The sequence below is a fragment of the Schistocerca americana genome, chromosome 1, assembly GCF_021461395.2.
Source record: "Schistocerca americana isolate TAMUIC-IGC-003095 chromosome 1, iqSchAmer2.1, whole genome shotgun sequence".
NCBI lineage: Eukaryota > Metazoa > Arthropoda > Insecta > Orthoptera > Acrididae > Schistocerca > Schistocerca americana.
The window spans coordinates 558,219,876-558,234,561 of NC_060119.1; the positions used below are offsets into that span (position 1 = coordinate 558,219,876).

Sequence of the window (14,686 nt, forward strand, 5' to 3'; positions counted from 1 at the left end):
TGTTATGTAAATTGTTTATACCATCTCAAGTAAACTGTGCCTTATCAGTAAATAAGATGTATTTTTGTAACTGCCGATGAGTATTTAACCAGTTGCACAACTCCAAGCAAAGGGTAGGGTCTCCTGGATGTAAATGATGAACTTTTTGTTTATGGTAAGGATACAGATTATTGTACTTCAGTGTATGCCATACCTTAGATTGTGAAATGCCTATTTGTTGAGAGAGACATCAGTTACTGGTACCTGGGCTATGTTGAGCAGCACCCATAATATCATCATCACCACCACCACCACCACCACGTATCAAGTGCTCGTACTAATTATAAACTCTAGGTAGAAAACCTGTCTCCCCTAAAGTTCAAAATACTCCGCTAATGGTTTGTGCATTCAGAAACCTCTGAGTTGGATAATGTACATGACATTTGTTAACTGCACCCACAGCATTACCGTCACATTTGCCATAAACAAACACCATACCAGCATATTCCTCTGTGATAAATTTGAAAGGCATCCCTATTTCATAAACATTCTACTAACTACAACAATTCCTATGTGGTTTCACTTAAATAAGCTGTTGTTTTTATGTTCTTTCACTGAATGATACAGAAAAATAACTCTTTTTCAAGAGTTAGGTAATGACAAACAACTCTAACAGTTGTCAACAATGACATAAATGTTTCTACATTCTTAATGGAAAGTAAAAGATATTTGCTTTTATAAAATCTTTGCTTCTCCAGATGCTCTGGAAAACTACTAGAGATACACATCTAGGACATGTTTTATTAGATTCACTGGTTCAATAACAACAAAATAAATGGTGATCATGCTTTACTTTAACCTCACGCAGCTTTGCAATGTCTTCCTATTTTAAATAAATAAGTTAAAAGCTTTTCAAGAATTTTGCTAACAACATTTCCCTATTACGTATTTTATACATAGGGTGGTCAGAAACAGTCTGAAATGTTTGTGAGGCTGTTTAAGGTAGGTTGCTCTTAGAAATAATTGTTAAGAAAAAATTCAACACACTTTGCCAATCCAAGTTAATTAATGTTGAAGTTAGCCAATCAGATCATTGAAAGTGCAAATTCAAATGGCCCGCCAAAACTGGTGTCACCAAACACATGCTTCATTTGGTTTTCTCAAACCAAGCAAGAGAGTGATACAAAAATTAGACGTGGGACAGCAGTAAAGATCGAACCCAAGCCAATGTCATCTATGCTATGAGAACAACTGACACACTAACTGTATATAGTTGGTCACTTAATTTGCATGCACAATGGCCTGATTACTAACTTCAATGCTAATTAACTTGGTAACAGTGCCACATACTTAGATTTTTTTCTTCAGTGTAACCTACTCTGCAACACCATTACAAGCTGTTCAGACTCTTTCTGACCACCCTGTATACACAGGTTGGACCATTTTAATCCATGGTGGAGAATAACTAAGGATGGAGATGAGATAACAGCAAAATGTTTTAGATAAAAGTTTTAAGTGGCAAAGAGGGTCACACATTGCTACTAGCAGCCATGACTTTGAAGGTTATTTTCTAGGTGATTTGAAGGTTAAAGTGTTGCCCCCCCCCCCCCCCCCCATGCAAACCCTAATACTTGAATATTTGATTCAAGATTTGTAAACACTGGCAAATTTCACATATAAAATGATACATTATTGAAGGTCATGGCTAGGTCAAATAAGCAAATAGGTTTTTCATTCTAATAAGGATTAACTTACAATAGAGGAGGGATGCAGCAAAATACAACATTAGATACAATTTGGAAGAATCACCCTGAGGATAGAGAGGTCAGGAGCCTCATTCAACAACTTTTGAATCAATAATCTACATTTTATTTATGTCTGTTCTGTCTTGAAAAGGCCGCAGTAACATTTATATGCTGTGGTGTATTTATTTTTGCCAATAAAACGTGTTATTAATTTGAACTGGAAGTTCAAATCTCTGTTTGCTCTTTCCAAATTTGAGATCAGAAATAGGGGTTTCCATGAAACAAAACTCAACCTTTGACTGACCTTCAATAATTACCTTTAACATAATGGTTATTGGTAATGATATGTGAACCCTTATGCCTCTTTGAATCTGCATCTCAAGACTGTATTTTGTTCTATCCCTCCTCTATTCTGAGTTAATCCCTACTAGAACAAAAAACATATTTGCTTATTTGACACTGACTGAATCTTGCCATGATCTTTAATATATCATTTTACGTACGAAATTTGTTGCCCTTTTTAAATCTTGAATCAAATGTTAGGGATCCCATTTTAAAAGGTCATTATAAGCTCCAAATCATCTTGAAAACAAATTTCACAGTCAGGGCCATTAGTAGCAGTGTATGACACTCTGTCACCTACAACTTTTATCTGAAATATTTTGCTGTATCTCATCTCTATCCCAATTTATCCCCTATTACAGATTAAAATGGTACACCCTGTATGTATGATATATTCACCTCAAGGTTTATTAAAGTAATATTTAAAAATTTGAAGTAAATTGGTCAGACTTCTTGAGATTTTTGGTAACAAAGTTTTCCATTTATACTCTGAAGAGCCAAAGAAACTGGTACATCTGCCTAATATCATGTACATCCCCCACAAGCATTCAGAAGTGCCACATCACAATGTGGCATGGACTCAACTAATGTCTGAAGTATTGCTGGAGGGAATTGATACCATGAATCCTGCACGGCTGTCCATACACCTGTAAGAGTACGAGGGGGTGGAGATCTCTTCTGAACAGCACGTTGCAAGGCATTCCAGATATACTCAATAATGTATGTCTGGGGAGTATGGTGGCCAGCAGAAGTATTTGCACTCAGGAGAGTGTTCCTGGAGCCAGTCTGTAGCAATTCTTGATGGGTGAGATGTCGCATTGTCTTGCTGGAATTGCCAAAGTCTGTGAGAATTCACAATGGACATGAATGCATGCAGATGATCAGACAAGATGATTATGTACGTGTCACCTGTCAGAGTTATGTCTAGACATATCAGAGGTCCCATGTAACTCTAACTGCACACACTCCACACCATTATAGAACCTCCACAAGCTTGAACAGTCCCCTTGCTGACGTGTAGGGTCTGTGGGTTCACAAGGTTGTCTCCATACCCGTACACATCCATCTAATTTGAAACGAGACTTGTCTGACCAGGCAACATGTTTCCAGTAATCATCAATCCATTGTCAGTGCCGATGGGCCCAGGCGGGGCATAAAGCTTTGTGTCGTGCAGTCATCAAGGGTACACCAGTAGACCTTGGGCTCTGAAAGCCCGTGTCAATGATTTTTCGTTGAAAAGTTTGCACGCTGAAACTTGTTGGTGGCCCAACATTGAAATCTGAAGCAATTTGCAGAATAGTAGCACTTCTGTCACACTGAACGATTCTCTTCAGTCATCACTGGTACTGTTCTTGCAAGATCTTTTTCCAGCAGCAGCGATGTCAGAGATCTAATGTTTTACTGGATTCCTGATATTCACGTTACACCACTTCATCACTACCTCAGAGATGCTATGACCCATTGCTCATGCATTGACCATATAACTACGTTCAAACTCACTCAAATGTTGATAACCTGTCAATACAGCAGCAGTAACTGATCTAACAACTGCACCAGACACTTGTCTTATATAGGCGTTCTAACCACAGTGCTGTATTCTGCCTGTTTACATATCTCTGTAGTTGAATATGCATGCCTATACCAGTTTCTTTGGTGGTTCAGTGTATATTACATATTTATTTATGTATGATCCACATATAAAAATAGATGTGTAAAAATGCTTGCATTTACCTGCTACGTTGGGTCAAAATTTAAAAACAATAGGTGAAGAACTTTCAGATGCTTAAGATTTTGAACAGACATACATTTACATTTTTATTTAGACAGATTTACAAAATTAGCTAACACTCACATTTAAAGAAATGGTAATGGTTAAGGTGATGAAATCTACAAAGTCCATCCCTTAAAATTAAGAACCATTTGTTACCCTTTTTTATGGAAGTATATTTATGTAACAAAAATATAATCAAAAAATATAATCAATTACTACAGAACATGATTGCTTGCGAAATGGAAAACACAAAAAGACAACTTGAGCTAAATGTTTTGATTGAACTTTGGAACTGAGTCCCTTTCTTAACCAGCAAGTTTGCTTGACTGTAAAAGCTCACTGTTATCACTATGACTTCTGCACACAAAAGAACATAATACAAACCAGAATCAGTCATCAAAAGTCACCTTTTCCCTTTTGGTAATGTAAAATGAGGAAATAAGGTATGAGAATGTTATAATTCATGCCTAATGAAACCTTGTGAATAGTGACTTACTTCATTTGGTCATGCTTCACATTTCAGATGTGTACATATACAATGGTCCTAAATGGTACCCTTTCATCTATTCTGACAGTTCACATTCCTTTATTTTGTGATTGGTATGCATAACATTTGCAACTTCTGTTACATATTAAGTTGTCACTGTGAATAGTTTAACTGATTCTTCCATGTAATAATGATGAAGCTAAAATTGTATGTAAATTTGCTTTTTGCAGAAACAGGGTGAGTGCGAGAATGCGTGCACGCACGCACGCACGCACGCACGCACGCACACATGCGTACCTTCGATGACTGCACAATGCAGGGCAACACAGGGAACCACCCCAGTGGACTTATGGGAAGTCACTGGGGCAGCTAGGAATTGAGTGGCACAGTGGTTTAAACTGGCTAGAATGTTACAGACAAATTGTTCTCAAATGTTCCTGAAAGTGCTATAATGTTCCTGAAAGTGCTATAATGTTCAGGAATTATTTTAGAATGTTGCAAAGTGATATAGACTATTCTAAAAGGCTCAAGGACATTTCAGAATGTTCTAGAATATTTTAGTGTTCTCTGACATTCCATTATCATACTGTCATGGAGATACATTCCAGCTCAGAAAAATGAATATACAAGTGTCCATGAGATGCATGTGTCAGTATATATTTGGAAATGGTTTACAGCAGATCATGAAAAAGTGATACTGACTGAAATGAAATATATTTCAAGAATATTCTAGAATGTGAAAATTAATGGGAACACCTATAGCTAAATATCTCCATTCAAATGCAACTGGTTTCAATGATCCACTGTGCCATCATCAGGCAAATATTGGTCCCATAACTACTTTTCCATATTGCCATGACAGGGAATAATATGGGAAGTTGGTTACAGAAACAGTACTTGCCAATAGAGGAGCCTGATACTGGTGCAGTGGATCACTGACAAAGATCGAATTTGAATAAAGAGCTTTAGACACACAACTGATGGTATTACCATTTAGTGATATACTGACCAGATGTAGTCCCACTTTACATCCAAAATTACAGAGAAATGTATGAAAATTGTTCTAGAATGTTCTCAAGTGATCTGGAATATTCGCAGAAAACAAACTGAAATGAAGATCAAGCAAAGTGGATATTTCTCAGCTAGTAGTTTATAAAGGGACATGTGTAATCACTTTTAATACAGGTAACACACGAACTACCACCAAACTGTAGCTAGTGAAGTAAACCACCCAGTTCTTACTCAGTTTAAACTGGTTCCCGTCCTTCACTTGTTGCTCCTCCCATTGTTTCCATCCCCATTTGACATCCACCCCCATCCCTCCCCCCGCCATAACAGCCTTCCACTTCTCCCATCACCTTTCTATTCCTTCCTAATTCGCCCATGTTAACATTTTTTAATCTCTCTATGCTTTTATTCTGATGTTAATCCTACATCTCCTTCCTCTATCTTCTTTGTTGTACCTATAAGTATGTGGCCCACAAACACAGAAGTACCAACATATGATTGAACATCGCTTTATTTTTCTACCCACTTCAACACAATTTGTACACTGACATTGGAGTTGCTTTACAGTGTTTAAAAGGATTGTTCCTGCAGCATTATCGAAATTGTTTTATCTCCCGCACAATTTTACAGCTGCCCTTCGACATTTGTTTCATGACCCAACTGATCAGGTCGAAACTGCAAGTGAAATATTTCAAACAATGGAAAATCCAGGATGGAATGTAATAGTATTATGATTGGGAAAGTTGTTGCTCACCATATAGTGGAGATGCTGATTTGCAGATAGGCTTTAATGACTGAAAGCTTTATTTGTGCCAGTCTTTTTGTTGTGCCTACCTGCGACTCAGCATCTCCGCTATATGGTGTGCAGCAACTTTCCTTTTCATAATAGCAAAATACTTCAATGTGATAAATTAGGTGGAGCACATTTTCATTAAAAAGATGTTGCATCTCCAAAACGAGTACGAGTATGGGGGATTTAATTGCTAAGAAAGCTAAGTAATTTATTTTCCTTCCAATTGTTACATTGTTTTCGCTATGATGCTGTTTTCTCCATTATCTCATAGCCACTACTGTGTACAAAACCACCTGCACCTAGCTGCAAACAATTCTTTACTGTCACAAAATACACACCTTTGAGTAATTGTGAGCAGAAGTCAGTGGCAGTTCACTTTTACTTTGGCAGAAAACCATATCATCACAGATATTCACAGTTAGATTGTTAATGGAGACCTGGTACTGAACAAAAACTTGGCGAGTCATTAGGTGAGGCACTTATCATGACAACAAGGTCACCCAAACCTGTCTTATCTCCTGCATGGTGGCCGGCCGCACATAGCTGTGACTCTTTCAATGTTGGAATGTGCGGACGCTCTCATCTGAGCTGATCAGTGGATCACAATCAAACATCTTGCTGCAAAACTGGACGTATCTGTCAGTAGTGCTGATACACTCGTCCACCAGCTGGGTGTGCCCCCTTTGAGGTTCGCCGATGACATTGTAATTCTGTCAGAGACAGCAAAGGACTTGGAAGAGCAGTTGAACGGAATGGACAGTGTCTCGAAAGGAGGATATATGATGAACATCAACAAAAGCAAAACGAGGATAATGGGATGTAGTCGCATTAAGTCGGGTGATGCTGAGGGAATTAGATTAGGAAATGAGACACTTAAAGTAGTAGAGGAGTTTTGCTATTTAGGGAGCAAAATAACTGATGATGGTTGAAGTAGAGAGGATATAAAATGTAGACTGGCAATGGCAAGGAAAGTGTTTCTGAAGAAGAGAAATTTGTTAACATCGAGTATAAATTTAAGTGACAGGAAATCGTTTCTGAAAGTATTTGTATGGAGTGTAGCCATGTATGGAAGCGAAACATGGACGATAAATAGTTTGGACAGGAGGAGAATAGAAGCTTTCGAAATGTGGTGCTACAGAAGAATGCTGAAGATTAGATGGGTAGATCACATAACTAATGAGGAGGTATTGAATAGAATTGGGGAGAAGCGGAGTTTGTGGCACAACTTGACGAGAAGAAGGGACCAATTGGTAGGACATGTTCTGAGGCATCAAGGGATCACAAATTTAGCATTGGAGGCCAGCGTGGAGGGTAAAAATCGTAGAGGGATACCAAGAGATGAATATACTAAGCAGATTCAGAAGGATGTATGTTGCAGTAAGTACTGGGAGATGAGGAAACTTGCACAGGATAGGGTAGCATGGAGAGCAGCATCAAACCAGGCTCAGGACTGAAGACGACGACAACAACAACAACAACAACAACAACAACAACAGCCAAAATATTTGGAAGTAATACATGAATTGGAATCCTGAATAAAACCAACCTGTTTTCAGAAAAAAATGTGTTGCATTACTTACTGAATGCCCCTCATAACTTATTACCACTATGCCAGACAAGTCGTCAGGCCATATACATTTAGTGCTACCTTCATGAAGCTGGGGGAGGGCAACTAGTTACTGCTGTTTCTAGTGAATTTTAAGTTTTAGAGACAAAATTCTAGGTCTGTTTTCTATACCAAAGAGGGATAAAATAATGCAAACCAAAGATAGCATTTTTGACAATGTACTTACCAAATGCTTGCTTGTTCTCACCATCAGAAAAATCAGCTAGTTTGAATGTCTCTGGTGCAAAACGCACACAATTTTCAGCTGAGGTAATATAGTCATCCAGACTAGATGGAGGCCTGCTAAGCTCAAGGATTGTGGGAACGGGATGTTTCTTTGTCTGCCACTCTCTCACATCTTGCCCATAGCCAGGTGGGACTAGTACCTGCAATGTAACACCATCCTGAGATACTAATATTCTGTTGTGGCACATTACTTCATCTTGTTATTTGCATTAATTTTGAACAACAAGATAATAAACACAAACTGATGTTTTGAAATATTATCTTTTCACTGTTGTTTTAATCAAAGTACCTGGCCATCCACATAGGCAACTTCACCCCGAAGTACCACCCTGTGCACAGAGCCTCTCATTTTCATTCCAACAAATGGTGTCCATTTAGACTTTGTGTATGCCATTGCCTCAGGCACGACCCATTCATCTGTCATGTCCACTTCTACATAAGTATTTGGCTGTTCAGGAAGATTGAAGATGCGGCGTGGGTTCCGATGAAATTTGTCAATAAGGTCCTGAAAAATTTCAGTACTTAAAAATAGAGGAAACATTGTCTCATAAACACACAGCTGTAATCATACAATTACCTCATAAAATTGTACAGTTCTTAATTAGGAAATGCAAGTAAGTGTGTGATTGGAAATATAGCAGTGGTTTGAAGTAATACTTTACTTGATTTTCTCATCTCTTCTTCCATGTTTTCCACACATAACAAGCAGGCTACTTATGATGCCACATCAACAAATTAAACCTTAAAATTTTAATGGTTTAGCATGAAGAAACTTCTGTCTGAAGGATGTGGCTAGGCTTTCTTTAATCTGGTAAATACTTATTTTTAGTGAATGAAATGAGCGTATAAAAAGAGAACATTGTATTTTCTTCATGCCACAGACTAAATGCAAAATCATTAATTTGATCTATATTACAGCAAAATGAGCCAACACGGTTGATGTAACTCAGTTGTAAAGGTAACTGGCTAAGGTCATTATCACTTCACCCCATCACTTTTCACCATATGGGTTTCCAAATTATGCATATTAACAAGAGGTTATACATAGATAAAAAAATCTACTCACCAAGCGGCAGCAGGAGAACACACACAAAAAGGTTTAACTTTTACAAGCTTTCAGAGTCAGTGGCTCCCTCTTCTGAAGTTGAAGGGGAAGGAGGAGGGATGAAGGAAAAGGACTGGAGAGGTTTAGGGAAAGGGGTAGAGTTCAGGAAAGTCACCCAGAAACCTGGGTCAGGGGAGACTTATCGGCTGGGTTGAGAAGGAAAGACTGATTCAACCAGTGTAAATAGCATCCACAAGTTAGGAACATTTGAGCATCCAATATTTGACAGGTTCACAGAAACTTTAACAATATTTTATAGGCTTAGACAATTTGAAAAGAATTTCATTCGAGGGAAATACAGTAGAAGCCCGAGATAATGCAGTTGTCAGGAAATATGCTTTACTCTCATATTATAGTGTGCCCCCAGTATATTGAGAGTGATCCTTGTAATGACAAACTACACATGGAAAGTCAGGAAGAACACACAATGCAATATTATACATACTATACTACACTGTTTTTTAATTTAAAGAACATTAGAAGTGAAACATTGCAGAAACTTGCCAAAAAAGGTACTGCGTTTCAACAAACTTCACTCAAACATTGACCAAACAAATAATAAGTAGCAGCTCTGGTCTCGTAAACTGACATACGGCCGGGAGAGTGGTGTGCTAATCATACGCCCCTCCATATCCACATCCAGTGACACCTGTGGGCTGAGGATGACATGGCGGCCAGCCAGTACTGGTGGGCCTTCCAAGGGCTGTTTGGATGGAGTTTAATTTTTAATATGTAGCATGTACAGGGATCATCATCTATACTTTCTTTTTCAGCTTCATCATCCTGACCCTCGAATGCTTCACTACTCTCATTTCGAACCACATCCATGATGCACTTGTCATCCACGATCTTCAAAATCAGTTCTTCATTGTTAATGATTACTCAGCGTTTCAAGTTTCAAGATCAATATTGCACTGTAGAACACCACATGCAGACCAGTCGTCACTGCTGTTGAAATCTATGTCACTACAGCATTCACCTGTTGCATTTTCTTCAGTGGAACACTTGTTCCAGCAACTCCTAATAATGGTCAGACAGATGGTTTGCCATGTCAGACCTATTGAAGATGCAATACTCTTAAGATCTGCAGATTTCAAGAACACTTTCATTTCATCATCTGAACTTGCTATTTAAGTGAGCAGTCTATGGTGGTAATGAGCCTTAAATGCTCGTATGATGCCTCGATCCAGCAGCTGTCATGTTACGCTTCTTGGCAAAAACCAAGTTTTTATTTGTCCATCTTCTGATTGCAACACATCATCAGGTGGATGAGATGGACATTGATCAAGGATTAGACAGCTGTTTCTCTTAGCTTCAGTGATGCAGGTGCTTTCTCACTGAAGGAAGAAACACTTGTTGAAACAAACTGGTGAAAAAGACATGTATTGTCCAAGCATTCTTTAGCTGTCTGTAACGGAATTGTAATGGTACCTGTTTATATACTATAAACATCTCCAGCTCTGACCTATACAAAAAAGTTTCAGCTAATAGCTACCTGATTTATTTGGGCCAAACAGGAGGGTTATTCTGTCATATTCAATCTCAAATCCTCTTATTTCCTGATTTTTTTTTTGTATCTAGAGTTGTGGTTGGAAGCAATTAATAATAAAATGCCATTTCATAACAATTATACATTATATGATCATTTAAATTTTCATCTGTCATTACTTTCCGTAGACTTTCAGGAAACTGTGATGCAGATTTACTATCGAAAGATCTTGCTTCTACTTCAATGGTTGACTGGCAGATTCCATGGTGACATTTCCAGCTTGAAAACCATCCATTACAAGATATAAAATATTTGTTGTCATGTAAATCAAAGTGAAATTTTTCAGCTTGCACTTTAATAATTGGCTCGTAAGCCTATCCCATTAGAGACAGGGCCACCTGTGAAAGCAGTCATGTCACACCAGCTCTCTGAGAGACTGAGTGGCCACAACCAAACCGTGACCAAGAACTGAGGTGACCACCCACTGACATAATACCCAACAGAGCACAACAGGCTCAAGCTGAATGGCTGCTTCAAAAGCCATGCCATCTGGACCCTGCTCCCAGCACCAACTTTCATGAACTACATAGATGGGAGTTAACCTTCCAACACACAATTAACTCCTGTAATCCTTACGCCGTCAATCCCTACGAACACACTGCCCCCAAATCTCTAAGCAACAATTTATCCTTCCTCTTTCCTGTCACTCCACCCCCCCCCCTCCCCCTCAATCCACACTTCCAATTGATCTTCATCTTCGTCATCTACCACATGAAATTACTGGCTTTGGTTCACGTATGCTGCATGCTTAGCCTGAAGAACCTGCTGGCTCTCTCTCTTGCATTGCTATCCTGCAGACCTGCTGTCTCCCTCCAAACTGCTAGCTGTCGACCCTGGTATTTGCTGAATGGCCTCCTATATTCCTGAAGTACTCACATTCAACCAGAACTTTCCTTACTATATTTAAAATGTATTTAATATGGATGTACCAGTCATTCCTATGTCGGGTATTGGTCTGGAAAGAGAGTGGGATATCACTGTTACTGGAGCAGAACGGCACAGAGGTTACGTAAGAGTTTCATTGCATGCGTGGCTACATTTGGTTAGGGTTTCTAGGAGGTGTGAGTAGTGATTGCCAGACACAGCTGCACCAAATTTTGTTGTGAGATTTCTCTTGAACAAAGATATTGTGCTAAATTTGGTAAGGACTACTAGCCATGTACACAGGGAAGATATTCACAGTTTTAAGCCAATTTTTTTTAATACAATGTTTGTGGAGTATGAGAGACAATACAAGATGTGAGCCATTGCTATCGTCTCCAAACCACTGCCATGCCACACAAGCGATATGGTGCGTAACCTGGTCGAATTTTATCACATGGAGGGATTTTTGTGCTGTTTAATGTATGAACAACAACAATTAGTCTGACTTATTCAGTTTCGATCACTTTTTCTGGCCTATGGGACTGGTGGAATATAGTCCAGAAAAAGCAGCTAAAACTAAAAAATCAGAACTGTAAAATAAATAAATAAATATTATGACAGATCGGTATTACGCAGGAAAATAGGGTGTTATTGAAATTTATATTCAATTACATGGAACAGTAGAATCAATAAAAACAACTGAAATTTATTAGATATAAAACTCTAAAAAATAAAATTTCAGCTTCTCTGAGTGAGTCTGTTAGTTGTACTTGGCACACTGAGCACTGTCCAAAGGATCTCTGTGGCATAAATTAAATGTATATTTGTAAACTACAGAAAGCCATTTTACTAGAAACTATATGTGTTACACACCAATAAATGTCCCACTTCTACCCATTTGGGAAACAAGATCAGCAGTAAGAAATATAAACATCACAGTGAGCTTTTTTCTTATGTCTACTGTTGTCTTTAATATCAATAAAAGAACAACTACAACTACAACATCAGACATATTCTTAAGAGCAAAATGTGTGCATATGTATGAACTCCTTGAAACTTTAAGTTTCGTGATCTACTGAATACATTATTGTTATAAGAATTTTCACAATTTAGTGTCATGGTCAATAGTGTTCAAAGTACACTCCTGGAAATTGAAATAAGAACACCGTGAATTCATTGTCCCAGGAAGGGGAAACTTTATTGACACATTCCTGGGGTCAGATACATCACATGATCACACTGACAGAACCACAGGCACATAGACACAGGCAACAGAGCATGCACAGTGTCGGCACTAGTACAGTGTATATCCACCTTTCGCAGCAATGCAGGCTGCTATTCTCCCATGGAGACGATCGTAGAGATGCTGGATGTAGTCCTGTGGAACGGCTTGCCATGCCATTTCCACCTTGCGCCTCAGTTGGACCAGCGTTCGTGCTGGACGTGCAGACCGTGTGAGACGACGCTTCATCCAGTCCCAAACATGCTCAATGGGGGACAGATCCGGAGATCTTGCTGGCCAGGGTAGTTGACTTACACCTTCTAGAGCACGTTGGGTGGCACGGGATACATGCGGACGTGCATTGTCCTGTTGGAACAGCAAGTTCTCTTGCCGGTCTAGGAATGGTAGAACGATGGGTTCGATGACGGTTTGGATGTACCGTGCACTATTCAGTGTCCCCTCGACGATCACCAGTGGTGTACGGTCAGTGTAGGAGATCGCTCCCCACACCATGATGCCGGGTGTTGGCCCTGTGTGCCTCGGTCGTATGCAGTCCTGATTGTGGCGCTCACCTGCACGGCGCCAAACACGCATACGACCATCATTGGCACCAAGGCAAAAGCGACTCTCATCGCTGAAGACGACACGTCTCCATTCGTCCCTCCATTCACGCCTGTCGCGACACCACTGGAGGCGGGCTGCACGATGTTGGGGCGTGAGCGGAAGACGGCCTAACGGTGTGCGGGACCGTAGCCTAGCTTCATGGAGACGGTTGCGAATGGTCCTCGCCGATACCCCAGGAGCAACAGTGTCCCTAATTTGCTGGGAAGTGGCGGTGCGGTCCCCTATGGCACTGCGTATGATCCTACGGTCTTGGCGTGCATCCGTGCGTCGCTGCGGTCCGGTCCCAGGTCGACGGGCACGTGCACCTTCCGCTGACCACTGGCGACAACATCGATGTACTGTGGAGACCTCACGCCCCACGTGTTGAGCAATTCGGCGGTACGTCCACCCGGCCTCCCGCATGCCCACTATACGCCCTCGCTCAAAGTCCGTCAACTGCACATACGGTTCACGTCCACGCTGTCGCGGCATGCTACCAGTGTTAAAGACTGCGATGGAGCTCCGTATGCCACGGCAAACTGGCTGACACTGACGGCAGCGGTGCACAAATGCTGCGCAGCTAGCGCCATTCGACGGCCAACACCGCGGTTGCTGGTGTGTCCGCTGTGCCATGCGTGTGATCATTGCTTGTACAGCCCTCTCGCAGTGTCCGGAGCAAGTATGGTGGGTCTGACACACCGGTGTCAATGTGTTCTTTTTTCCATTTCCAGGAGTGTATTTTCCCCCTTTCTGCTAATAAACAGACATAAATAATGAGAGTAAAATCATAATTAACCAATATTTTTACAACATTCACATACCTCCAGTGTTAATTTCTCCTCATGAACAGCTGTCAGTAGAAGAGGAAGGATGGTCTCCAACCCAGGAAATCCTGGTGGTGGCTTTTCTGACATCTTCTCCTCTACAGTATGAGGTGCTGAAAAAGCAGATAAATCATGAAGGATTCCAATAGTGAGGCAGGATAAATGCAATTTGTTGCTGGCCAGCAGTAACTTTAACAAAATTTTACATTTTTTTAAGGTGGAGGAATGGAAAATAATGACTGAGAACTTCAGTTACAACAGACAGAATCTATACATATTTCACAGCTTCATTAACAAGAATATAAGCAGTGATGAGTTAGGAACAGGCTTTTCAACTGTCATTGGTACATTAACTTTTGGCTGCTATTTTCAGTGTTATGTTGTTCGTGGTACACAAATAAATTTAAATCTGAAGAAGAATATAATTTTTCCTTAATGCCCTTTTCACTCTAATTCATTGAAAATATTTCATACATTTGTTCACCACTAACATTTGAGTCAAATTGTCTGTTAAAGTTGTTTGTCGCCATTAGCAGTCAATG

The 14,686-nt window shown here is 39.9% G+C and overlaps 1 protein-coding gene across 1 annotated transcript in view; it reads right to left on the reverse strand.

Moving 5' to 3' along the window:
- Positions 1–14,686, reverse strand: part of LOC124606307 (CAD protein) — a 545,680-nt gene that overhangs the window by 28,050 nt on the left and 502,944 nt on the right. The window contains exons 25-27 of the mRNA XM_047138292.1: positions 14,142–14,257; positions 8,267–8,482; positions 7,919–8,117 (exon numbers count right to left, since the gene is read on the reverse strand). Coding sequence (XP_046994248.1) covers positions 7,919–8,117; positions 8,267–8,482; positions 14,142–14,257 — 531 coding nt within the window. The remainder of the gene's footprint in view (positions 1–7,918; positions 8,118–8,266; positions 8,483–14,141; positions 14,258–14,686) is intronic.